Source organism: Coregonus lavaretus (assembly GCF_964263955.1).
Source record: "Coregonus lavaretus genome assembly, chromosome: 33".
NCBI lineage: Eukaryota > Metazoa > Chordata > Actinopteri > Salmoniformes > Salmonidae > Coregonus > Coregonus lavaretus.
In genome coordinates this window covers 30,399,156-30,424,213 of record NC_140020.1, presented here as the reverse complement: position 1 = coordinate 30,424,213, position 25,058 = coordinate 30,399,156, and the positions used below count along the sequence as shown (strand labels likewise).

General features: G+C 45.6%; 1 protein-coding gene across 1 annotated transcript in view; it reads right to left on the bottom strand.

Annotated features, from left to right (window-relative positions):
• LOC311108674 (MAM domain-containing glycosylphosphatidylinositol anchor protein 2) overlaps nucleotides 1-25,058 on the bottom strand; it is a gene marked incomplete at both ends in the record, with an annotated part of 397,367 nt that overhangs the window by 18,264 nt on the left and 354,045 nt on the right. The window contains one exon of the mRNA XM_084151384.1: nucleotides 23,216-23,371. Within this exon, the coding sequence (XP_084007510.1) occupies nucleotides 23,216-23,371 (156 nt within the window). The remainder of the gene's footprint in view (nucleotides 1-23,215; nucleotides 23,372-25,058) is intronic.

The window sequence follows — 25,058 nt, the reverse complement described above, 5'->3', positions numbered from 1 at the left end:
AGAGCCGCTTTCTGTATTTGTGTGATGAGCTCCCAAAGACTGAAATAAGATACGTTTTTGAGTGCACTTGTCACACCCTGGCTCTGGGACTCTATATGTTGAGCCAGGGTGTGTATATTCTATGTGTTGTGTTTCTATGTCGGGAGTTCTAGTTGTTGTATTTCTATGTTGGCCAGAGTGGCTCCCAGTCAGAGGCAACGAGTGTCAGCTGTTGCTGGTTGTCTCTGATTGGGAGCCATATTTAAACAGTCTGTTTCCCTTAGTGTTTGTGGGATCTTGTTCCGTTTGGTTTGTTTCCGTGTCGGTTGTGTTAGACCGAGGACGTCACGTTTTCGTTTTGTTGTTTTGTTCGTGCATTCATTATATAAATAAAATATGTTTGCAACTAACGCTGCGCATTGGTTTACTCTCTACGACGATCGTGACAGAAGATCCCACCACTCCAGGACCAAGCAGCGTGTCCAGGAGCAGTCAGCCTGGACATGGGAGGAAGCGCCAGGAAAGGAGCTGGAGAGGGTGGCGATGGCCCAGGTGGGCAAAGGGTGGTCCTGGGAGGACATGCTCGGGGGAAGAGGGCCATGGGCTAAAATTAAGGCCCTGGCGAGAGAGGAGCAGCGGCGTCAACAGTGTCGTCGTCGGACGGACGAGAGGCAACCCCAAAAAATCTTTAGGGGGGAGCACACGGCATGGGCGACTGGGCAGCAGGAGGCTGCCACAGGGCGATTTGGGAGGTTAGCAGAGGAGGCCGCCAGGTTACGGGGGCCACTGGTCAAGGAAGGGAAGGAAGGTGTAGAGGCACGGCGAGAAATACTGGGGTGTGTTACCAGTCCGGTCCGGCCCGTTCCAGATCCCGGTGTAGGGCCAGTGGTGTGTGTCCCCAGTACGGTCCGGTCTGTTCCTGCTCCCCGCACCAAGTGTACGGTGCGCGTCGCCAGCCCGGCCCGGCCTGTTCCTGCTCCTCGCACCAAGTGTACGGTGCGCGTCGCCAGCCCGGCCCGGCCTGTTCCTGCTCCTCGCACCAAGTGTACAGTGCGCGTCGCCATCCCGGCCCGGCCTGTTCCTGCTCATCGCACCAAGTGTACGGTGCGCGTCGCCAGCCCGGCCCGGCCTGTTCCTGCCACTCGCACCAAGCCTACGGTGCGCGTCGCCAGCCCGGCCCGGCCTGTTCCTGCTCCTCGCACCAAGCCTACGGTGCGCGTCGCCAGCCCGGCCCGGCCTGTTCCTGCCACTCGCACCAAGCCTACGGTGCGCGTCGCCAGCCCGGCCCGGCCTGTTCCTGCCACTCGCACCAAGCCTACGGTGCGCGTCGCAAGCCCGGCCCGGCTTGTTCCTGCTCCTCGCACCAAGCCTACGGTGCGCGTCGCCAGCCCAGCCCGGCCTGTTCCTGCCACTCGCACCAAGCCTACAGTGCGCGTCGCCAGCCCAGCCCGGCCTGTTCCTGCTCCTCGCACCAAGCCTACGGTGCGCGTCGCCAGCCCAGCCCGGCCTGTTCCTGCTCCTCGCACCAAGCCTACGGTGCGCGTCACCAGTCCAGCCCGGCCTGTTCCTGCTCCTCGCACCAAGCCTACGGTGCGCGTCGCCAGCCCGGCCCGGCCTGTTCCTGCCACTCGCACCAAGCCTACGGTGCGCGTCGCCAGCCCGGCCCGGCCTGTTCCTGCCACTCGCACCAAGCCAGGGGTGCGAGTCGTCAGCCCGGTACGGCCCGTTCCTGCTCCACGCACCAAGCCAGGGGTGCGTATCGTCAGCCCGGTCCGGCCCGTTGCTGCTCCACGCACTAAGCCAGGGGTGCGCATCGTCAGCCCGGTCCGGCCCGTAGCTGCTCCACGCGCTAAGCCAGGGGTGCGCATCGTCAGCCCGGTCCGGCCCGTTGCTGCTCCACGCACCAAGCCAGGGGTGCGCATCGTCAGCCCGGTCCGGCCCGTTGCTGCTCCACGCACCAAGCCAGGGGTGCGCATCGTCAGTCCGGTCCGGCCCGTTCCTGCTCCACGCACCAAGCCAGGGGTGCGCATCGTCAGCCCGGTCCGGCCCGTTGCTGCTCCACGCACCAAGCCAGGGGTGTGCGTCGTCAGTCCGGCACAACCCGTGCCTGGGTCACTGGTGCCTGGTCAGGTACCGGTCAGCTGCTCCACACCGGAGCTGAAGCAATCCGCTCCTACGATGTCCAGTCCAGCTCCAGCCAGCGGGGCCAGACCGGACCAGGGGCGCTACGGGGGGATTATTGGAGGGTGGTGGTCAAGCCCGGAGCCGGAACCGCCTCCGAGGAGGAATGCCCACCCAGCCCTCCCCTGGTTTGTCTATGTTGAGGCGCGGTCGCAGTCCGCGCCTTTAGGGGGGGGTACTGTCACACCCTGGCTCTGGGACTCTATATGTTGAGCCAGGGTGTGTATATTCTATGTGTTGTGTTTCTATGTCGGGAGTTCTAGTTGTTGTATTTCTATGTTGGCCAGAGTGGCTCCCAATCAGAGGCAACGAGTGTCAGCTGTTGCTGGTTGTCTCTGATTGGGAGCCATATTTAAACAGTCTGTTTCCCTTAGTGTTTGTGGGATCTTGTTCCGTGTTGGTTTGTTTCCGTGTCGGTTGTGTTAGACCGAGGACGTCACGTTTTCGTTTTGTTGTTTTCTTCGTGCATTCATTATATAAATAAAATATGTTTGCAACTAACGCTGCGCATTGGTCTACTCTCTACGACGATCGTGACAGCACTTGAAAAATGCAGCATGCAATACAAATTGTCTTGATTGTATGAAGAGGTAACTCTGTTGACCATTTAGCCAATTTATTGAAAGGTAGCCAGTGTTACAGTTTGACTAGCCTAGCCAGCTACTGTAAATGTAAATTTTCCTGCTGAATTACATTTTTGAATCATGTTTTGGCATGATTATATGTCTCATTTCAAGTAACTTGCTGCAGGCTTAAAGAAACATTAAATCATATACTTTGCATAGAAACACAAATAAAAGCATGTAGATAGGTGTGTGTGTGGCATGTATGCTAGAATGGAGGTTTAAAAACTACAGCTGCATATGCATATTAGCCAGCACAGCATATCCAACACATACAGTTGAAGTCGGAAGTTTACATACACTTAGGTTGGAGTCATTAAAACTCGTTTTTCAACCACTCCACAAATTTCTTGTTAACAAACTATAGTTTTGGCAAGTCGGTTTGTGCATGACACAAGTCATTTTTCCAACAATTGTTTACAGACAGATTATTTCACTTATAATTCACTGTATCACAATTCCAGTGGGTCAGAAGTTTACATACACTAAGTTGACTGTGCCTTTAAACAGCTTGGGAAGTTTCAGAAAATGATGTCATGGCTTTAGAAGCTTCTGATAGGCTAATTGACATCATCTGAGTCAATTGGAGGTGTACCTGTGGATGTATTTCAAGGCCTACCTTCAAACTCAGTGCCTCTTTGCTTGACATCATGGGAAAATCAAAAGAAATCAGCCAAAACCTCAGAAAAAAAATTGTAGACCTCCACAAGTCTGGTTCATCCTTGGGAGCAATTTCCAAACGCCTGAAGGTACCACGTTCATCTGTACAAACAATTGTATGCAAGTATAAACACCATGTGACCACGTAGCCGTCATACCGCTCAGGAAGGAGACGCGTTCTGTCTCCTAGAGATGAACGTACTTTGGTGCGAAAAGTGCAAATCAATCCCAGAACAACAGCAAATAACCTCGTGAAGATGCTGGGAGAAACAGGTACAAAAGTATCTATATCCACAGTAAAACAAGTCCTATATTAACATAACCTGAAAGGCTGCTCAGCAAGGAAGAAGACACCGCTCCAAAACCGCCATAAAAAAAGCCAGACTACGGTTTGCAACAAAGATCATACTTTTTGGAGAAATGTCCTATGGTCTGATGAAACAAAAGTAGAACTGTTTGGCCATAATGACCATCGTCATGTTTGGAGGAAAAAAGGGGGTGGCTTGCAAGTCGAAGAACACCATCCAAACCGTGAAGCACGGGGGTGGCAGCATCATGCTGTGGGGGTGCTTCGCTGCAGGAGGGACTGGTGCACTTCATAAAATAGATGGCATCATGAGGAAGGAAAATTATTTGGATATATTGAAGCAACATCTCAAGACATCAGTCATGAAGTTAAAGCTTGGTCGCAAATGGGTCTTCCAAATGGACAATGACCCCAAGCATACTTCCAAAGTTGTGGCAAAATGGCCATCACAAAGCCCTGACCTCAATCCTATAGAACATTTGTGGGCAGAACTGAAAAAGCGTGTTCGAGCAAGGAGGCCTACAAACCTGACTCAGTTACACCATCTCTGTCAGGAGGAATGGGCCAAAATTCACCCAACTTATTGTGGAAAACTTGTGGAAGGCTACCCAAAACGTTTGACACAAGTTAAACAATTTAAAGGCAATGCTACCAAATACTAATTGAGTGTAGGTAAACTTCTGACCCACTGGGAATGTGATGAAAGAAATAAAAGCTGAAATTATTCATTCTCTCTACAATTATTCTGACATTTCACATTCTTAAAATATAGTGGTTATCCTAACTGACCTAAGACAGGGAATTTTTACTAGGATTAAATGTCAGGAATTTTATTTGGCTAAGGTGTATGTAAACTTCCGACTTCAACTGTATAGCATACCTAGCAATACAATCTTCTCTAAAAACAGCTGGGCAAAATTTATACAATGTGCTCTGCAATAAGATTACCAGAGTTTGATTTGTAAACCAGATGAGTTCTCAAATGTCAGCAGCTGCCCAATACCATGTTGGATGCATGGGAATATAAGGTATGGAGAATGATAATAATAATAATAATAATAATAATATGCCATTTAGCAGACGCTTTTATCCAAAGCGACTTACAGTCATGCGTGCATACATTTTTTGTGTATGGGTGGTCCCGGGGATCGAACCCACTACCTTGGCGTTACAAGCGCCGTGCTCTACCAGCTGAGCTACAGAGGACCACTGCAGGATTATAGAAAAAGCAGTTGGGAAATGAATGTTTGAGTTTCAAATACTAAATGTTTAGTGAATGTGAATATATTTAAGACATTTAAATGATTAGCCTAACTTTCCTACTAACCTTCTAAAAGTTGACGTGCCAAATTCTTCCCAATCCATTATTCTACTACTAACTATGACTGAGTGTGAGTCATGTTTTCTGTTTTCATGTTTTCTCACCATTTATTGAGTATGGAGACAAATAGCAAAGGTGTCTCAGGCAGTATTTGAAGTATCTAAATATAGTGTAACCTACCAATCTATAGAGCGAGAAGTACCATGAGGGGCACAATCTTACAACGTTGCAGTCCAAAAATAAGCACTTTACCAACTATGCCAGTAGAACTGTCATCAACACATGCTTCAGTATTCCCCCCTCTAGGAGAATTTGTGTGCCCAGGCCCCATAGGTGTATCGAAAGGATCCCACCCTGGTCACCAATGTAGCCAACGGATGTAGAGAGAGAGAATTGCCTTAGTGGAATGCAATCTTAAAATCATGTAGTCCAGAGACGAGATCTCTACCATCTATGACTAAAGCCTGGGCTCCTGATGGGGACAATATAATTATCATCACTGCATGTTACCATAGTAAAACATAATCTGTTCCTCACCTCGTCAAACGGATTCTATATTGAATTTAGTCTTTGAGATGCTCTAACAAGCATGTGTATCTGTACTTCGTGCTTTTCAACTCTAAAATGGACTAGACTGTGTAGACTGTATAAGACAAAAACCACAAAGAAAAGACAACAGGCAAATGCATATGTGGTCTCAATGTCTAATAGCGATGGTAGGGCTAGTTCAAACTGCAGTATGATGGTTCTCCTCACAGGTGAGTGAATCAGTTGAGCACATGCTTGGTGAATAGCACTTGGTTGATCTCTGGGAGCAGGACACAGGAGAGGAGAGCTGAATAGATTATGGGAGACAAAAGTGAGAGAGGATTGTAGTTTTTGAGGTAGAATTGAACATCCTGACAGACTAAAAAATTTAAACAACTAGGCTACTAGGATAAGGACAGAGGCAGGGTGCTCTGCATCCTATTCCAATTTAGGTACAGATTGGTTATATCACATTATCTGGTGTACAAAGATTTTTGGTATCCATTACTGGATGTTACCGGTTTGACTATACAAAATGCAGCCATAGATTCTTCAACTAACCTGGTATTGGTGATACTCTCTTCTTTCTGGAAAACAGTATATCTTATAAATGTTCATGTCCAGTTGCAGGTGGTTCTACAAACACCAGAGAAAACTCAGAAAGATTGTAAAATATAGTAAATCCTGTATAAGATAACTTTTTTTCCAGAATCGATAACGAAGAGAGTATCGTCAATACCAGGTCTGTTAAAGAATCTTTGGTGCCATTTTGTATAGGCAAACCTGTAACGTCCAATAACGGATACCAACAATCTTTGGTTATATCACATTATATGGTGTACAATATGTAGCTTACTCCAACTAGGCCTATTGACAGGGGTAATGTGGCATTTCTTATTTGTCAGTATGAATTAAATTAGTGAGTCCTGCCTTGATGACTGTATTAGCTTTACAATACTTGTTCTATACATTTTTGTAGTCTTACATTATTACTTGGAATAATGATAGATAATGCTCCCTGTCCCAGAATGACATTCTAGTGATAAAGCTATCTGCTCCTGCTGCTACCTAGCAACAGGTCTACTTGTTGAAGCTAGCTAGCTGCATTGATAAGGTTGCTGCGTTCTAAGTAAAGATATGAGTTATTTTACAGCTTGCATCGATGGTATCATATTTCTATAACTAAATAGATTACAAATATTAAAAACTCTTTACCCATAGCAGTTTGTCAGAGGGAGATCTCTTTCAAGCTGTCACCAGTTGTGTTTAGTACCTTAGATACGGAGAATGTGATTGGCAGACGTGATCAGCAGAGATGGTAACTGGATAGTACACAGGTTTTGATTGGTTTGCTGTTTAGTACTTGGCAGCGTTTGCCTGTCCAGCTAGCGAACATGAAAAAAATAGCAAGAATTGACATTGCCTACAAACAGAATTGTATTCAGAATAAATAAATATACACAATATGTAAAAACCAGCTCCTCCCTCGCCAGGTACTGATCATCTCAAAAACTAAAGCAGATACGATGCTTCGGCCCACCACCTACACTGTATATGTGAATTTTCTAAAATCTAGTATGCTTTAAATGCCAGGATGTTATACTCATTTTGGCTTTTCATCTAGTAGAATTCGCTGTACACTTTTCGGGAATTTCACAGCCACAATGCATTGGAGGAGTGGGGCTGCGAGTTTTCATAGCTAGATCTCTTCAAGTAAACAACAAAACAATTTGGAAGATGGCAAATAGTGAAGCTTCTGCGGTGGTGTTCAAATGTATGTTGTTTTTGTTCTCCTTAAAATGATAATGACTATTTCATCATTACATTACTTCTTTGAAAACAGATCTGCTGCCTGCCGCTTGCCGTGCCTTTAGCTAGCTACATGCTTTAGTAGGACTAGAATTTATAACTGTTCAAACTGTAACTTCATATTTAACATTAGCCTAGTCTGCTAAATGACGTAAATGTAAATGTTAGCTAGCTAGCAACCTATTGTAAATACAATGGTCTGATGACAATACTAGTCATTTAATTCAGTGGCGAACAAGGCAGGAGAAATGCCGCAAAAAAAAGGTTTTGAATAAGTCATGTGGCCATACTGCCACTCGCTATAGCTAACATTAGTAACGTGGTAGCCTACATTTCTGTTTTCCACAGTGGTGCTGGTCCCAAGACTATTTTTTTCTCATTCTCCTGATTTGTCAATTCGGTTTGTCTGTGTTGAGCTGATTATAATGTTCATGCTACGCAATATTAGTTTCTACCTGAATGGTTACAGCCTGCATGGGTCTAGCTAGTTTCAGTGCACATAACCTGTTATGGTGAAAGTAATGGGGAGCTGCACTCGTTACTGTTTCACATTGGCACTCCAATTTGATAAGATATGTGGCAGTCTACCTACACTACCGTTCAAAAGTTTGGGGTCACTTAGAAATGTGCTTGTTTTTGAAAGAAAAGCAATTTTTTTGTCCTTTAAAATAACATCAAATTGATCAGAAATACAGTGTAGACATTGTTAATGTTGTAAATGGCTATTGTAGCTGGAAACGGCTGCTTTTTAATGGAATATCTACATTGTCACGTTCGTCGAGGAGTGAAGGAGACCAAGGCGCAGCGAGTGAAAAGAACATGTTGACTTTATTTACTTAAAGCAACCAAAAACAACAAACCAAAGCGACGAATGTGAAGTCCAATAGTGACAAAGACTAAACAGGAACAAAAACCCACAACCCTCATGAGAACACAAACAGTTTAAATATGGCTCCCAATCAGAGATAACGAGCCGACAGCTGACACTCGTTACCTCCGATTGGGAGTCACACGACACCACAAATAACTCACCCAAAACACAACCAAACGAATACACCCTATACAACAAAACCCCACAACAAAACCCCACAAAACAAATACACCCTGGCTCAAATACAAAAGTCCCGGAGCCAGAGTGTCACAGTACCCCCCCCTAAAGGTGCGCACTCCGGGCGCACCAGCCTACAGTCTAGGGGAGGGTCTGGGTGGGCGTCTGTCCACGGTGGCGGTTCTGGCCCTGGTCGTGGTCCCCACCCCACCTTAGTCACCACCCGCTTCCCTAGCCTCCTCCACATGACCACCCTCCAACTTACCCCACCTGGATTTAGGGGCAGCACCGGGCTAAGGGACCGCACCTGGCTAAGGGGCAGCACCGGACTAAGGGACAGCATCGGGCTAAGGGACCGCACCTGGCTAAGGGGCAGCACCGGACTAAGGGACAGCATCGGGCTAAGGGACAGCCCCGGACTCAATGGTGGATCCTGGCTGGCTGGCTCTGGCGGATCCTGGCTGGACGGCTCTGGCGGATCCTGGCTGGACGGCTCATGGCTGGCTGAAAGATCTGGCTGCTCATGGCTGGCTGACGGATCTGGCTGCTCATGGCTGGCTGACGGATCTGGCTGCTCATGGCTGGCTGACGGATCTGGCTGCTCATGGCTGGCTGACGGATCTGGCTGCTCATGGCTGGCTGACGGATCTGGCTGCTCATGGCTGGCTGACGGATCTGGCTGCTCATGGCTGGCGGAAGGCTCTGGCTGATCCTGTCTGGCGGAAGGCTCTGGCTGATCCTGTCTGGCGGAAGGCTCTGGCTGATCCTGTCTGGCGGAAGGCTCTGGCTGATCCTGTCTGGCGGAAAGCTCTAGCGGCTCCGGTCTGGCGGACGGCTTTGAAGGCTCATGGCAGACGGGCGGCTTTGCAGGCTCAGTACAGATGGCCAGTTCAAGCGCCTTAGGGCAGACGGGCAGTTCAGGCCCCGTTGGGCAGACGGCAGACTCTGGCCGTCTGAGGCGCACCGTAGGCCTGGTGCGTGGTGCCGGAACTGGAGGTACCGGGCTGAGGACACGCATCTCAGGGCTAGTGCGGGGAGAAGCAACAGGGCATGCTGGACCCTGGGGACGCACATAAGGCCTAGTGCGGAGAGCAGGAACAGGGCATGCTGGACCCTGGGGACGCACATAAGGCCTAGTGCGGAGAGCAGCAACAGGACGCACAGGACTCGGGGGACACACTGGAGGCTTGGTGCGTGGTGTAGGCACTGGTGGGAAAAGGCTGGAGACACGCACCATACAGCTAGTGCGTGGAGGAGACACAGGGCTCTGCAGACGTACAGGAAGCCTAGTGCGTGGTGTAGGCCCTGGTGGTACTGGGCTGGAGCGGGGAGGTGGCGCCGGAAATACCGGACCGTGCAGGCTTACTGGCTCCCTTGAGCACTGAGCCTGACCAACCTTACCTGGGTTGATGCTCCCCGTCGCCCGACCAGTACGGGGAGGTGGAATAACCCGCACCGGCCTATGTGGGCGAACCGGGAACACCATGCGTAAGGCTGGTGCCATGTACGCCGGCCCGAGAAGACGCACTGGTAGCCGGATGCGTTGGGCCGGCTTCATGACATCTGGCTCAACGCTCACTCTAACCCGGCCGATACGTGGAGCTGGACTGTACCGAACCGGGCTATGCCTGCGTACAGGAGACACCATGCGCTCTACTGCGTAACACGGTGTCTGCCCGTACTCTCGCTCTCCACGGTAAGTCCAGGGAGTAGGCGCAGGTCTCCTACCTGACTTCGCCACACTCCCTTTTAGCCCCCCCCCAAGAAATTTTTGGGTAGTACCCACGGGCTTCCAGCCTTGACTCCGTGCTACCTCCTCATACCGCCTCCTCTCGGCTTTAGCTGCCTCCAGCTCTTCACGAGGGCGGCGATATTCTCCCGGTTGTGCCCAAGGACCCTTTCCATCCAGTATCTCCTCCCATGTCCATGAATCCTTGATAGGCGTCCATAAATCCTGTTGCCGCTTGACACGCTGCTTGGTCCTTTTAAGGTGGGTTTTTCTGTCACGTTCGTCGAGGAGTGAAGGAGACCAAGGCGCAGCGAGTGAAAAGAACATGTTGACTTTATTTACTTAAAGCAACCAAAAACAACAAACCAAAGCGACGAATGTGAAGTCCAATAGTGACAAAGACTAAACAGGAACAAAAACCCACAACCCTCATGAGAACACAAACAGTTTAAATATGGCTCCCAATCAGAGATAACGAGCCGACAGCTGACACTCGTTACCTCCGATTGGGAGTCACACGACACCACAAATAACTCACCCAAAACACAACCAAACGAATACACCCTATACAACAAAACCCCACAACAAAACCCCACAAAACAAATACACCCTGGCTCAAATACAAAAGTCCCGGAGCCAGAGTGTCACATACATAGGCGTACATAGGCCCATTATCAGCAACCATCAATCCTGTGTTCCAATGGCACGTTGTGTTTGCTAATCCAAGTTGATCATTTTAAAAGGCTAATTGATCATTAGAAAACCCTTTTGCAATTATGTTAGCACAGCTGAAAACTGTTGTGCTGATTAAAGAAGCAATAAAACTGGCCTTCTTGAGAATGGTTGAGTATCTGGAGCATCAGCAAATGTGGGTTCGATTACAGGCTCAAAATGGCCAGAAACAAATAACTTTCTTCTGAAACTCGTCAGTCTCTTCTTGTTCTGAGAAATGAAGGCTATTCCATGCGAGAAATTGTCAAGAAACTGAAGATCTCGTACAACGCTGTGTACAACTACCTTCACAGAACAGCGCAAACTGGCTCTAAACAGAACAGAACGATGAGTGGGAGGCCCCAGTGCACAACTGAGCAAGAGGACAAATATATTAGAGTGTCTAGTTTGAGAAACAAATGCCTCACAGGTCCTCAATTGGCAGCTTCATTAAATAGTACCAGCAAAACCAGTCTCAAAGTCAACAGTGAAGTGGTGACTCCGGGATGCTGACCTTATAGGCAGAGTTGCAAAGAAAAAGCCATATCTCAGACTGGCCAATAAAAATAAAAGATTAAGATGGGCAAAAGAACACAGACACTGGACTTGTTTGCAACTCTGCCTAGAAGGTCAGCATCCCAGAGTCGCCTCTTCACTGTTGACGTTGAGACTGGTGTTTTGCAGGTACTATTTAATGAAGCTGCCAGTTGAGGACCTGTGAGGCGTCTGTTTCTCAAACTAGACACTCATGTATTTGTCCTCTTGCTCAGTTGTGCACCGGGGCCTCCCACTCCTCTTTCTATTCTGGTTAGAGCCAGTTTGCGCTGTTCTGTGAAGGGAGTAGTACACAGCGTTGTGCGAGATCTTCAGTTTCTTGGCAATTTAATGGAATTTTTTTTTGCTTTTCTTTCGAAAACAAGGACATTTCTAAGTGACCCCAAACTTTTGAACATTAGTGTATCTACAGAAAGTTCACAAATAATACCATAATACCTTTTACAGGGCTTTACATGAAGTATGTTTGATGCTGAAAGCTATCCTTTTCCCAAATCTTCAGGAGTTCAAAGCGCCCCCCACCGGAGTCAGCACAGAGGGAGGGGAGGCCACAGCCACATCCTGGAAGTGGTATGCGGTGATGGATGAGGCTCTGGGGGGGTGCCACTGCATCACCCCACTGGTCATCATCTCCTCATCCTCCCTAAGTGCAGCTGTGGGCTCTACTCCCTTCCAGAAGGGTCCAGATGTGGATGGTGTAGAAGGAGTGTGAGAAGGAGGTGACTGCCAGGGAGGCGGTGGATGAATGGCATGACAATGGGCCTGAGGATGTCATCACGGTATCTCTGTGCATTCAAATTGCCATCGATAAAATGCAGTTGTGTTCGTTGTCCGTAGCTTATGCCTGCCCATACCATAACCCCACCGCCACCATGGGGCACTCTGTTCATAACGAAAACATCGGCAAACCGTTCGCCCACACAACGCCATACACGTGGTCTGCAGTTGTGAGGCTGGTACTGCCAAATTCTCTAAAATGACATTGGAGGTGGCTTATGGTAGAGAAATAACATTAAATCATCTGGCAACAGCTCTGGTGGACATTCCTGCATTCAGCATGCCAATTGCAACTGATTGGTCAACATACTGTAAATTGAGAAATGTTGTGACTAAACTTAACAAAAATAAGAATAAATTATATTACCAAATAAAGATTAATTACATAAACACAATGGAAAAAGACTTTGGAGTACCTTAAATGATATCATGGGCAGAAAACCCATATTAATCTCCGTCGTTCATTGCAGTTCATGGGTCATTTATAACAAAACCGTTCGATATTGCCAATAATTTCAATCACTATTTCACTAGTAAAGGAGTGTGCGTCCACAGGCGTGGAAGGAAGTAATTCCACTGCCTAAAAAATGTCAAGCACCCTTTGCTGGCTCTAACAAAAAGTGGTCAGATGACGCAGATGCTAAGCTACAGGACTGTTTTGCTAGCACAGACTGGAACATGTTCCGGGATTCTTCAGACAGCATTGAGGAGTACACCACATCAGTCACTGGCTTCATCAATAAGTGCATCGATGATGTCGTCCCCACAGTGACCGTACGTACATACCCCAACCAGAAGCCATGGATTACAGGAAACATCCGCACTGAGCTAAAGGGTAGAGCTGCCGCTTTCAAGGAACGGGACTCTAACCCGGACGCTTATAAGAAATCCCGCTATGCCCTCCGATGAACCATCAAACAGGCAAAGAGTCAATACAGGGCTAAGATTGAATCGTACTACACTGGCTCTGATGCTCGTCGGATGTAGCAGGGCTTGAAAACTATTACAGACTACAAAGGAAAGCACAGCCGCGAGCTGCCCAGTGACACAAGCCTACCAGACGAGCTAAACCACTTCTATGCTCGCTTCGAGGCAAGCAACACTGAAGCATGCATGAGAGCACCAGCTGTTCCGGATGACTATGTGATCACGCTCTCCGTAGCCGATATGAGTAAGACTTTTAAGCAGGTCAACATTCACAAGGCCGCAGGGCCAGACGGATTACCAGGACGTGTACTCTGAGCATGTGCTGACCAACTGGCAAGTGTCTTCACTGACATTTTCCACATGTCCCTGACTGAGTCTGTAATACCAACATGTTTCAAGCAGACCACCATAGTCCCCGTGCCCAAGGACTCTAAGATAACCTGCCTAAATGACTACCGACCCGTAGCACTGACGTCTGTAGCCATGAAGTGCTTTGAAAGGCTGGTCATGGCTCACATCAACAACATTATCCCAGAAACCCTAGACCCACTCCAATTTGCATACCGCCCCAACAGATCCACAGATGATGCAATCTCTATTGCACTCCACACTGCCCTTTCCCACCTGGACAAGAGGAACACCTACGTGAGAATGCTATTCATTGACTACAGCTCAGCATTCAACACCATAGTGCCCTCTAAGCTCATCACTAAGCTAAGGATCCTGGGACTAAACACCTCCCTCTGCAACTGGATCCTGGACTTCCTGACGGGCCGTCCCCAGGTGGTAAGGGTAGGTAACAACACATCTGCCACACTGATCCTCAACACGGGGGCCCCTCAGGGGTGTGTGCTCAGTCCCCTCCTGTACTCTCTGTTCACCCATGACTGCATGGCCAGGCACGACTCCAACACCATCATTAAGTTTGCCGACGACACAACAGTGGTAGGCCTGATCACCGACAACGATGAGACAGCCTATAGGGAGGAGGTCAGAGACCTGGCCGTGTGGTGCCAGGACAACAACCTCTCCCTCAACGTGACCAAGACAAAGGAGATGATTGTGGACTACAGGAAAAAAAAGAGGACTGAGCACGCCCCCATTCTCATCGACGGGGCTGTAGTGGAACAGGTTGAGAGCTTCAAGTTCCTTGGTGTCCACATCACCAACGAACTATCATGGTCCAAACACACCAAGACAGTCGTGAAGAGGGCACGACAAAGCCTATTCCCCCTCAGGAGACTGAAAAGATTTGGCATGGGTCCTCAGATCCTCAAAAAATTCTACAGCTGCACCATCGAGAGCATCCTGACTGGTTGCATCACCGCCTGGTATGGCAACTGCTTGGCCTCCGACCGCAAGGCACTACAGAGGGTAGTGCGTACGGCCCAGTACATCACTGGGGCCAAGCTTCCTGCCATCCAGGACCTCTATACCAGGCGGTGTCAGAGGAAGGCCCTCAAAATTGTCAAAGACTCCAGCCACCCTAGTCATAGACTGTTCTCCCTGCTACCGCACGGCAAGCGGTACCGGAGTGCCAAGTCTAGGTCCAAAAGACTTCTCAACAGCTTCTTCCCCCAAGCCATAAGACTCCTGAACAGCTAATCATGGCTACCCGGACTATTTGCACTGCCCCCCCACCCCATCCTTTTTACGCTGCTGCTACTCTGTTAATTATTTATGCATAGTCACTTTAACTCTACCCATATGTACATATTACTTCAACTATCTCAACTAGCCGGTGCCCCCGCACATTGACTCTGCACCGGTACCCCCCTGTATATATAGCCTCCCTACAGTTATTTTATTTTACTTCTGCTCTTTTTTTCTCAACAATTTTTTTGTTGTTGTTTTATTTTTAAAAATAAATGCACTGTTGGTTAAGGGCTGTAAGTAAGCATTTCACTGTAATGTCTGCACCTGTTGTATTCGGCGCATGTGACCAATAAAATTTGATTTGATTTGATTTGAACAACTGCCCAATCAGTTTGCTGCCTGTTCTTAGTAAACTGATGCAGAGGTTTGTGTTTGACCAAATATAATGCTATTCTTCAGAGAACAAGTTAACTACTGACTTTTAGCATGCATATAGAGAAGGGCACTCAACTTGTACTGCACTGACTCAGATGACTGATGATTGGTTAAAATAAATGGATAATAAGATGATGGAGCTGTATTGTTAGATTTCAGTGCAGCCTTTGATGTTATTGATCATAAATTGTTATTGAAAAAACTCAATTGCTATGGCTTTACATCACCTGCCATCACATGGTTGGAGAGTTATTTATCCAATAGAATCCAGAGTGTTCTTCAATGGAAAACTTCTCTAACATCAGCTATGTACAGTGCAATCTTACTCGAAGCTAGAATGACACAAAACTAGAATGACTATGTATGCGGATGATTCCACACTCTACATGGCAGCATCCAAAGCCAGTGAGCTCACTAAAATTCTAAATAAGGAGATACAGTCAGTACCAGAATGGGTGATTAATAATAAACTGGTTTTAAATACATCTAAAACTAAAAGCTTTGCATTTGGTTAAAAACATTTTCTAAGACCTAAACCTCAACTGGAGTTGTACTAAAGGGTGTTACCATTGAGCAAGTTGAGGAAGCTAAACTCCTAGTTATAACAGTGGATGGTCAATTATCATGGTCAAGTCATATTGACAAAGTTGTTGTGAAGATGGGGAGGGTATGTCTGCTATAAAAATATGTTCTGCATTTTTGACACCATCTTGTCCCATCTTGATTACTGTCCGGTAATATGGTCAAGTGCAGCAAAGAAAGACCTAGCAAAGCTGCAGCTGGATCAAAACAGAGCAGCACACCTTGCCCTTAACTGCACATATAGAAATAACATCAACAACATGCATACCAGTCTTTCCTGGTTGAGGGTTGACAAGAGATGAACTGCTTCTCTTCTAGTTTTTATGAGAAATATCAAATAACATTCAGCTCAGACACCCATACATACCCCACAAGACATGCCACCCGGGGTCTTTTCATAGTCCCCAAGTCCAAAACGAATTCACAGCAATGCACCATTTTATACAGAGCCATGATCGCATGGAGCTCCTTTCCATCTCCAATTATTCAAGCAAACAGCACAATTACCTTTAAAAATTGGTTAAAAAACAACTCCTGGAATAATAATAATATGCCATTTAACAACACTTTTATCCAAAGCGACTTACAGTCATGCGTGCATACATTTTTGTGTATGGGTGGTCCCGGGGATCTAACCCACTACCCTGGCGTTACAAGCGCCGTGCTCTACCAGGAATGACGGGGACTGTGAGGGAACACACACACAAACGCACACACAGACACACATTATTTTTAGTTGTATTATTTGTATAATGTTTTTGTTGTATTTGTATATTATTGCATTTTTTTATTTGTGTGACTTTCCTTGTCTATCAGTGTTTTGTTGCTTGTCGTGTTTTGTGTTTTTTTGGGGGACCCCAGGAAAAGTAATTGCTGCTTCTGCAAAAGCTAATGGGGATCCAAATAAACCAATAAGTATTTGAGTGCATGCATCCTCCAAAGATGGAGAGGGACAGTTCATGGCTTGATCAGAGGAAGGTGGTCAGAGAGATGGTTGATGAAGATGGAGTGGGGTGACGATCTTGTAGAGGGCTAGCTATTCTGGGAACCAGCCTGAGTTGTGTAGCCACTGGAGTTTTCCTTCACAATGTATGGCACCTACTTGGGTGATGCCTCAGAAGCTCTCTGGGCGCCAGAAAGCTTACCACACACAGTTTAGAGTAGTAGCCAGCCAGTCGTCCTCATTACGAGCCCTCTGCCTTAGCATTGCATTCCTCTACAGCATCTCCCATTCCTCTCAAGCATCAGGTGACTCTTCAATTGATACATGCTTAGGCCTATGGTTACCTCAAGGTTACTCCAAATACAATGTTCCAAATGCTAGCTACTTAGCTAGCTAGCGTTAGCCCAAAATAACAACTCTCCGACACTTCACTGTAGTGAAAGGTCACTGGGTGGGGCTACAGGCGATCCTTTCCGGTTCATATGAGAAGCCGTAACTGATGGTGCGTTCAAGACAACAAGTAATTCGGAAAAAACATGCTCCAACTGGGAAAAATCATTTTGAACGGTCATCCAACTCGGAAGTACAATCGGAAACTCAGGCATCATCCTAGAGCTCCGACTTCTTCGACCTGAAGATCACTGACGTCACAGTTTTTCCAAGTCTGAGCTTGCTTTGTTTCCGAGTTCCCAGTTGTCTTGTACGTCGTGGCCGTGGCATACTTCATACATTTTAATAAACAGTATGTGCTAAATAGTACATAGTACGATTAGTACACAGTATGCAGTTTAAGTAAGTAGTAGGCAAGCCAGATTTTGGACACGGCCCGGGTGAACCTCCGGGGTGCCAGTTTCAAAGATATAGAAGAATATGCACTCACTAACTGTAAGTCGCTCTGGATAAGAGCGTCTGCTAAATGACTAAAATGTAAATGTAAGAATACTGCATCCTGCCTTGATTTGGATGTTCTTTTGTGCACTGTGAACATGTTCCTGACATGTCAGATTATTTCCTTGTTGTGGATTACTAAACGGATAGCGGAGAAAGTTTCATGAGTGCGGACGCGCCTTCAAGACACCAGTGAGATCAGTTTTTCCTCAACGTTTTTGGAGATCATCCACGGCCGACTTATCTTTTCTTTATTGGGGGGAAATATTATTTGAATGCGCAAAGACTACGAACTGAACTGAATCAACTATAATGATTAATTTCAGTTTTGGGGTGCGTCTCAACTAAACTTCAGTAGCCTAACCGAACTTGAACTTAACCAAAACAAAAAGGTAATTTAAGGTTACGGGGTCATTGATGAGGTTTGTGGAATATTTGTGTTTATGAAAATTAGGCATTAAAATTATATTATTTGTGGGGGAGGGTTTTCTTATTATTTCTGAAGCATATAATTTGCGTTGGGAAAAGTGTTTGTGTTGGGTTTATTGAAACACTTATTATTGAATTGACAAATCACCTACTATGTTCCCATAGTTTTTCTTGCTATAAGTCTTCTTAAAAAGTATATTACAGTTGAAGTCGGAAGTTTACATAAACCTTATACAAGCCAAATACATTTAAACTCAGTTTTCACAATTCCTGACATTTAATCCTAGTATAAATTCCCTGTCTTAGGTCAGTTAGGGTCACCACTTTATTTTAAGAATGTGAAATGTCAGAATAATAGCAGAGAGAATTATTTATTTAAGCTTTTATTCCTTTCATCACATTCCCAGTGGGTCAGAAGTTTACATACACTCAATTAGTATTTGGTAGCTTTGCCTTTAAATTGTTTAACTTGGGTCAAACGTTTTGGGTAGCCTTCCACAAGCTTCCCAAAATAAGTTGGGTGAATTTTGGCCCATTCCTCCTGACAGAGCTGGTGTAACTGAGTCAGGTTGTGGGACTCCTTGCTCGCACACGCTTTTTCAGTTCTGCCCACACATTTTCTATAGGATTGAGGTCAGGGCTTTGTGATGGCCACTCCAATACCTTAACTTTGTTGTCCTTAAGCCATTTTGCCACAACTTTGGAAGTATGCTTGGGGTCATTGTCCATTTGGAAGACCCATTTGCGACCAAGCTTTAACTTCTTGACTGATGTCTTGAGATGTTGCTTCAATATATCCACATAATTTTCCTTCCTCATGATGCCATCTATTTTGTGAAGTGCACCAGTCCCTCCTGCAGCAAAGCACCCCCACAGCATGATGCTGCCACCCCCGTGCTTCACGTTTGGGATGGTGTTCTTCGGCATGCAAGCTACCCCATTTTTCCTCCAAACATAACGATGCTCATTATGGCCAAACAGTTCTATTTTTGTTTCATCAGACCAGAGGACATTTCTCAAAAAAGTAAGATCTTTGTCCCCGTGTGCAGTTGCAAACCGTAGTCTGGCTTTTTCTATGGCAGTTTTGGAGCAGTGGCTTCTTCCTTGCTGAGCGGCCATAACTGGAAACCCAGTTATGTCGATATAGGACTCGTTTTACTTTGGATATAGATACTTTTGTACCTGTTTCCTCCAGCATCTTCACAAGGTCCTTTGCTGTTGTTCTGGGATTGATTAGCACTTTTCGCACCAAAGTAAGTTCATCTCCAGGAGACAGAACGCGTCTCCTTCCTGAGCAGTATGACGGCTGCGTGGTCCCATGTTGTTTATACTTACGTACTATTGTTTGTACAGATGAACGTGGTACCTTCAGGCGTTTGGAAATTGCTCACAAGGATGAACCAGACTTGTGGAGGTCTACAATTCTTCTTCTGCGGTCTTGGCTGATTTATTTTGATTTTCCCATGATGTCAAGCAAAGAGGCACTGAGTTTGAAGTTAGGCCTTGAAATACATCCACAGGTACACCTCCAATTGACTTAAATTATGTCAATTAGCCTATCAGAAGCTTCTAAAGCCATGACATCATTTTCTGGAATTTTCCAAGCTGTTTAAAGGCACAGTCAACTTAGTGTATGTATACTTCTGACCCACTGAAATTGTGATACAGTGAATTATAATTAAAATAATCTGTCTGTAAACAATTGTCGGAAAAATTACTTGTGTCATGCACAAAGTAGATGTCCTAACCGACTTGCCTAAACTATAGTTTGCTAACAAGACATTTGTGGAGTGGTTGAAAAACGAGTTTTAATGACTCCAACCAAAGTGTATGTAAACTTCCGACTTCAACTGTAAATGTGATTGTTATAATGTAACAAGCCCTCAATATCCTATAATCCTTCATGAAAAAATAATGTGACAGAAACGGCGGCTCCATCCATGCAGCTAGTAGTGAAAGAGTAAAAGTAAATGTCCACTAAAGATCTATTTTCTCTCTAATAAGATTAACCAGACACAAACCAGAGGGCAGATAGGACAGACGAGATGGTCACGTCTCAAGGTAATCTGAAACCTTGATGGGAAACTAACCTTCTCACATGGTACGCATCTCATTCCAGACCCCATCTACAGTCCCACTTTGGGGCAGGGGAAGGTAGCTAGGACGGAGAACAAGCTTTCACACCCTCCAGTCAAAATCAAATTATTCTGTTGAATTTGACATCAGATAATTGCAGCCCCTTAGGACTGGTGGGCTGGTAATGAAATGCTGGACAGTTTCATCCCATTAGAGTGATTAAAGCCAATACATTATTTACTACTTCAGCTGATGTTGCTACTAGAGCTGTCTAATGCCTCTGCTGCATTCCAATAAAGACTAGATCACTGCTCACGCTCCCTCAGGACTGACACACACAGGACAACTAGCACAGTTTCTCACAGTGTGTGTGTGTGTGTGTATGTGACTGAGTAGTGTGACGTGTCTGGTGTGTCGGATTGAGTCACCATGGTGACCGGTGTGTGTGTGTGGTTCTCCTTCAGGCCATCCTTGATTGGCTGTGCCAGCAGGAAGTGACTTCCTCATTTTAAGATACAGTATTAGACTCAATCTGTCCTTCACTGTCACCAGTGGGAGGCCTTTTGATTATTTATTTTTTCGTTCTTTTTTCCAATCTCTTTTTGTTCTCTCAGTTTTTGTGAAGCAGCCATTCACAGAAATGATTCTCTCCACCACTAAAGAAAGATACATACTTTTGTTGGCTTGTGTTTCCAATATTTTTTCTATTCGTCCAAGTACATCTACAGTGGGGGAACAAAGTATTTAGTCAGCCACCAATTGTGCAAGTTCTCCCACTTAAAAAGATGAGAGAGGCCTGTAATTTTCATCATAGGTACACGCCAACTATGACAGACAAAATGACAAAAAATAATTCAGAAAATCACATTGTAGGATTTTTTATGAATTCATTTGCAAATTATGGTGGAAAATAAGTATTTGGTCAATAACAAAAGTTTCTCAATACTTTGTTATATACCCTTTGTTGGCAATGACACAGGTCAAACGTTTTCTGTAAGTCTTCACAAGGTTTTCACACACTGTTGCTGGTATTTTGGCCCATTCCTCCATGCAGATCTCCTCTAGAGCTGTCGCTGGGTAACACAGACTTTCAACTCCCTCCAAAGATTTTCTATGGGGTTGAGATCTGGAGACTGGCTAGGCCACTCCAGGTCCTTGAAATGCTTCTTACGAAGCCACTCCTTCGTTGCCCGGGCGTTGTGTTTGGGATCATTGTCATGCTGAAAGACCCAGCCACGTTTCATCTTCAATGCCCTTGCTGATGGAAGGAGGTTTTCACTCAAAATCTCACGATACATGGCCCCATTCATTCTTTCCTTTACACGGATCAGTCGTCCTGGTCCCTTTGCAGAAAAACAGCCCCAAAGCATGATGTTTCCACCCCCATGCTTCACAGTAGGTATGGTGTTCTTTGGATGCAACTCAGCATTCTTTGTCCTCCAAACACGGCGAGTTGAGTTTTTACCAAAAAGTTCTATTTTGGTTTCATCTGACCATATGACATTCTCCAAATCCTCTTCTGGATCATCCAAATGCACTCTAGCAAACTTCAGACGGGCCTGGACATGTACTGGCTTAAGCAGGGGGACACGTCTTGCACTGCAGGATTTGAGTCCCTGGCAGCGTAGTGTGTTAATGATGGTAGGCTTTGTTACTTTGGTCCCAGCTCTCTGCAGGTCATTCACTAGGTCCCCCCGTGTGGTTCTGGGATTTTTGCTCACCGTTCTTGTGATCATTTTGACCCCACGGGGTGAGATCTTGCGTGGAGCCCCAGATCGAGGGAGATTATCAGTGGTCTTGTATGTCTTCCATTTCCTAATAATTGCTCCCACAGTTGATTTCTTCAAACCAAGCTGCTTACCTATTGCAGATTCAGTCTTCCCAGCCTGGTGCAGGTCTACAATTTTGTTTCTGGTGTCCTTTGACAGCTCTTTGGTCTCGGCCATAGTGGAGTTTGGAGTGTGACTGTTTGAGGTTGTGGACAGGTGTCTTTTATACTGATAACAAGTTCAAACAGGTGCCATTAATACAGGTGACGAGTGGAGGACAGAGGAGCCTCTTAAAGAAGAAGTTACAGGTCTGTGAGAGCCAGAAATCTTGCTTGTTTGTAGGTGACCAAATACTTATTTTCCACCATAATTTGCAAATAAATTCATTAAAAATCCTACAATGTGATTTTCAGGAAAACATTTTCTCATTTTGTCTGTCATAGTTGACGTGTACCTATTATGAAAATTACAGGCCTCTCTCATCTTTTTAAGTGGGAGAACTTGCACAATTGGTGGCTGACTAAATACTTTTTTCCCCCACTGTATGTGTGCTATATTGAAACAATTTGCCTGTGTTTACGTTGTAAACTGCTGTATGTTACCTTTTTACTTAAACCAGAGAGAGAGAGAAGGGGGTGATAGAGAGAGAGAGAGAGATGGAGAGAAAGGGGGTTACACAGAGAGACAGACAGAGTGATGAGTACCATGAAAATGAGAGTGCTGAAGGTTGTTTATTGCATGTTCCATTGTGTTGATATTGACCCGTGTGTAGTGTGTGTTGTGAGTACAGTATCTGTGCTGAGTGGACTACCAGGGTCAAGACTAAAATAAGATTTCTAAAAGATCACATAGAAAGACAACCGTTCCAATATGCTGAAGCCACCTGGAGTGGTAGCTAACCAATTGCAAATTAGTGTAAATAATTCTAGCTAGTTATGCTGGCTAATGTAGTGAAATGTGGGGCAAAACAATTCCCTTATGACCTTCTTCGTTGCATTGAAGATTCCCAAACACAGTGCACCTAAGATCCTAATGACATCACAATCTTGGAGAAAAATCTGGCCTTAATGGCCATGTACTGTTATAATCTCCACCCGGCACATCCTGGTTGGCCACCCCTCAGCCTGGTTCCTCTCTAGGTTTCTTCCTAGGTTTCTGCCTTTCTAAGGAGTTTTTCCTAGCCACCTTGCTTCTACATCTGCATTGCTTGCTGTTTGGGGTTTTAGGCTGGGTTTCTGTATAGCACTTTGTGACATCTGCTGATGTAAAAAGGGCTTTATAAATACATTTGATTGATTGATTGAATAATACATAGCTGTGTCTTCCTTCCTGGTTGGCTCACCCTGTTTGGAACCGCTGCGGTCGTCGCTAGGCCCGGTGTTGGGCGTGTACTTGGTGTCACGGGTGGCGGCACTGTGTCTCGTCCAATCAAAGTCGTCATTCTTGTCCTGCGTGAACATACAGATGGGCTCCTCTTCGAAGCTGCAGTGGAACTCTCCTGAAGCACGGGTAAAAAAAACACTGTTATAGTCATCATAGAAATAGAAATACTAGAACCTCAACATATGTCTGGTTTTAAAGTAATAGATGAAAGCTGCAGTAACTCTCATGAAACACGGACAGAGAAACACTGTTATAGTCATAATACAGTCAAAATGTAGACATAAAAATGGAAATACTAGACAGAACCTACTCATGTTATCTCTATGGCTATAGTAGATCAAATCAAATTGTAATGGTCACGTGCTGAATACAACAGATGTAGACTTTACTGTGAAATGCTTACTTACGAGCCCATTCCCAACAATGCAGAGTTAAAAAGTAAGACAAATATTTGCTAAATAAAAAAGGAAATAGTAACACAATAAAATAACAAATGACCATGATGACATTGGCTACTGAACCATGAATGAATGGCGGTGGTACATTCTATAATGGGACCTGCTGTTGTATTCTTGTGTTGATCATGTGAATAAACACATGGGTCAATGGTTACTATTATGCATGTCTACCAATGACAGCAGTAAAGCTGAGTTCACCCAATGAATAGCTGACCATGAATCAATCTAGTGGTCCATGATTGACTGCTATGAATGGCTTCAGATAGCTGACCATGAATCAATCTAGTGGTCCATGATTGACTGCTATGAATGGCTTCAGATAGCTGACCATGAATCAATCTAGTGGACCATGATTGACTGCTATACAATGCATTCTATAAGACGACATACTGCTGAAGTTAATCATGTGAAAATCAACACGGGTCGATGCATGTGTTTCTAACAATGAGAGAGCTCTTAGCCTCGCAAAGCCACCTGATCCCGCGAGCTTACATTAAACGTTGCACTGATATCTGTGCAGCGTTTAATATAAGCTCGCAGGATCAGGTGGCTTTGCGAGGCTAAGAGCTATGGCTTGAGGAATGTAATCTCTGACCATGAACAACACTATTGAACCATGAATGGTGGCAGTGCATTATATAAGTAGAAATGATGTTGTACTACTGTTGAAAAACACATAGGTTGTGGATCAAGTGTGGCTATGGGAAGGCCTAAGGCTAGAGGTCAGAGGTTACTGTGAGGTAACCCCAACGGTACTCTCAAAGAGCTATGGCCGTCATCTCAAGGTTGAGAAGACACACATGGGAGCAGGAAGGCAGACAGGCATACAAATACACACACACACACACACACACTTAAGAGACCCCATTAAATCCATTTGCTAAGCCTAACACTAACACTTCTCGGAAATTCATATATAACTCACTATTATAATTATAATGGCGCCAGAGGGGATGCTGCCGTTTTACGGGCTTCTAACCAATTGTGCTATTTTGTGTGTTTTTTCGCATTGTTTGTACCTTATTTTGTACATTTTGCAATGTTTCTACTACTGTCTCTTATGACTGAAAATAGCTTCTGGATATCAGAACAGCGATTACTCACCTCAAACTGGATGAATATTTTTTCTTTAATGAGTCTGATGCAAAGGATATACTGTTGTTCCTGGACCAGGCCCAAATCCCCGTCGCATGAAGAGAAGACAGAGATACAGGGGCCGCAGATCTGGGTGCCTTGTGAGAATTAGTCGGCGAGTGGGTAACCCGCCTCTACCATCCGTCATATTGGCCAACGTGCAATCACTGGAGAATAAACTGGATGAGCTCTGTTCGAGACTATCCTACC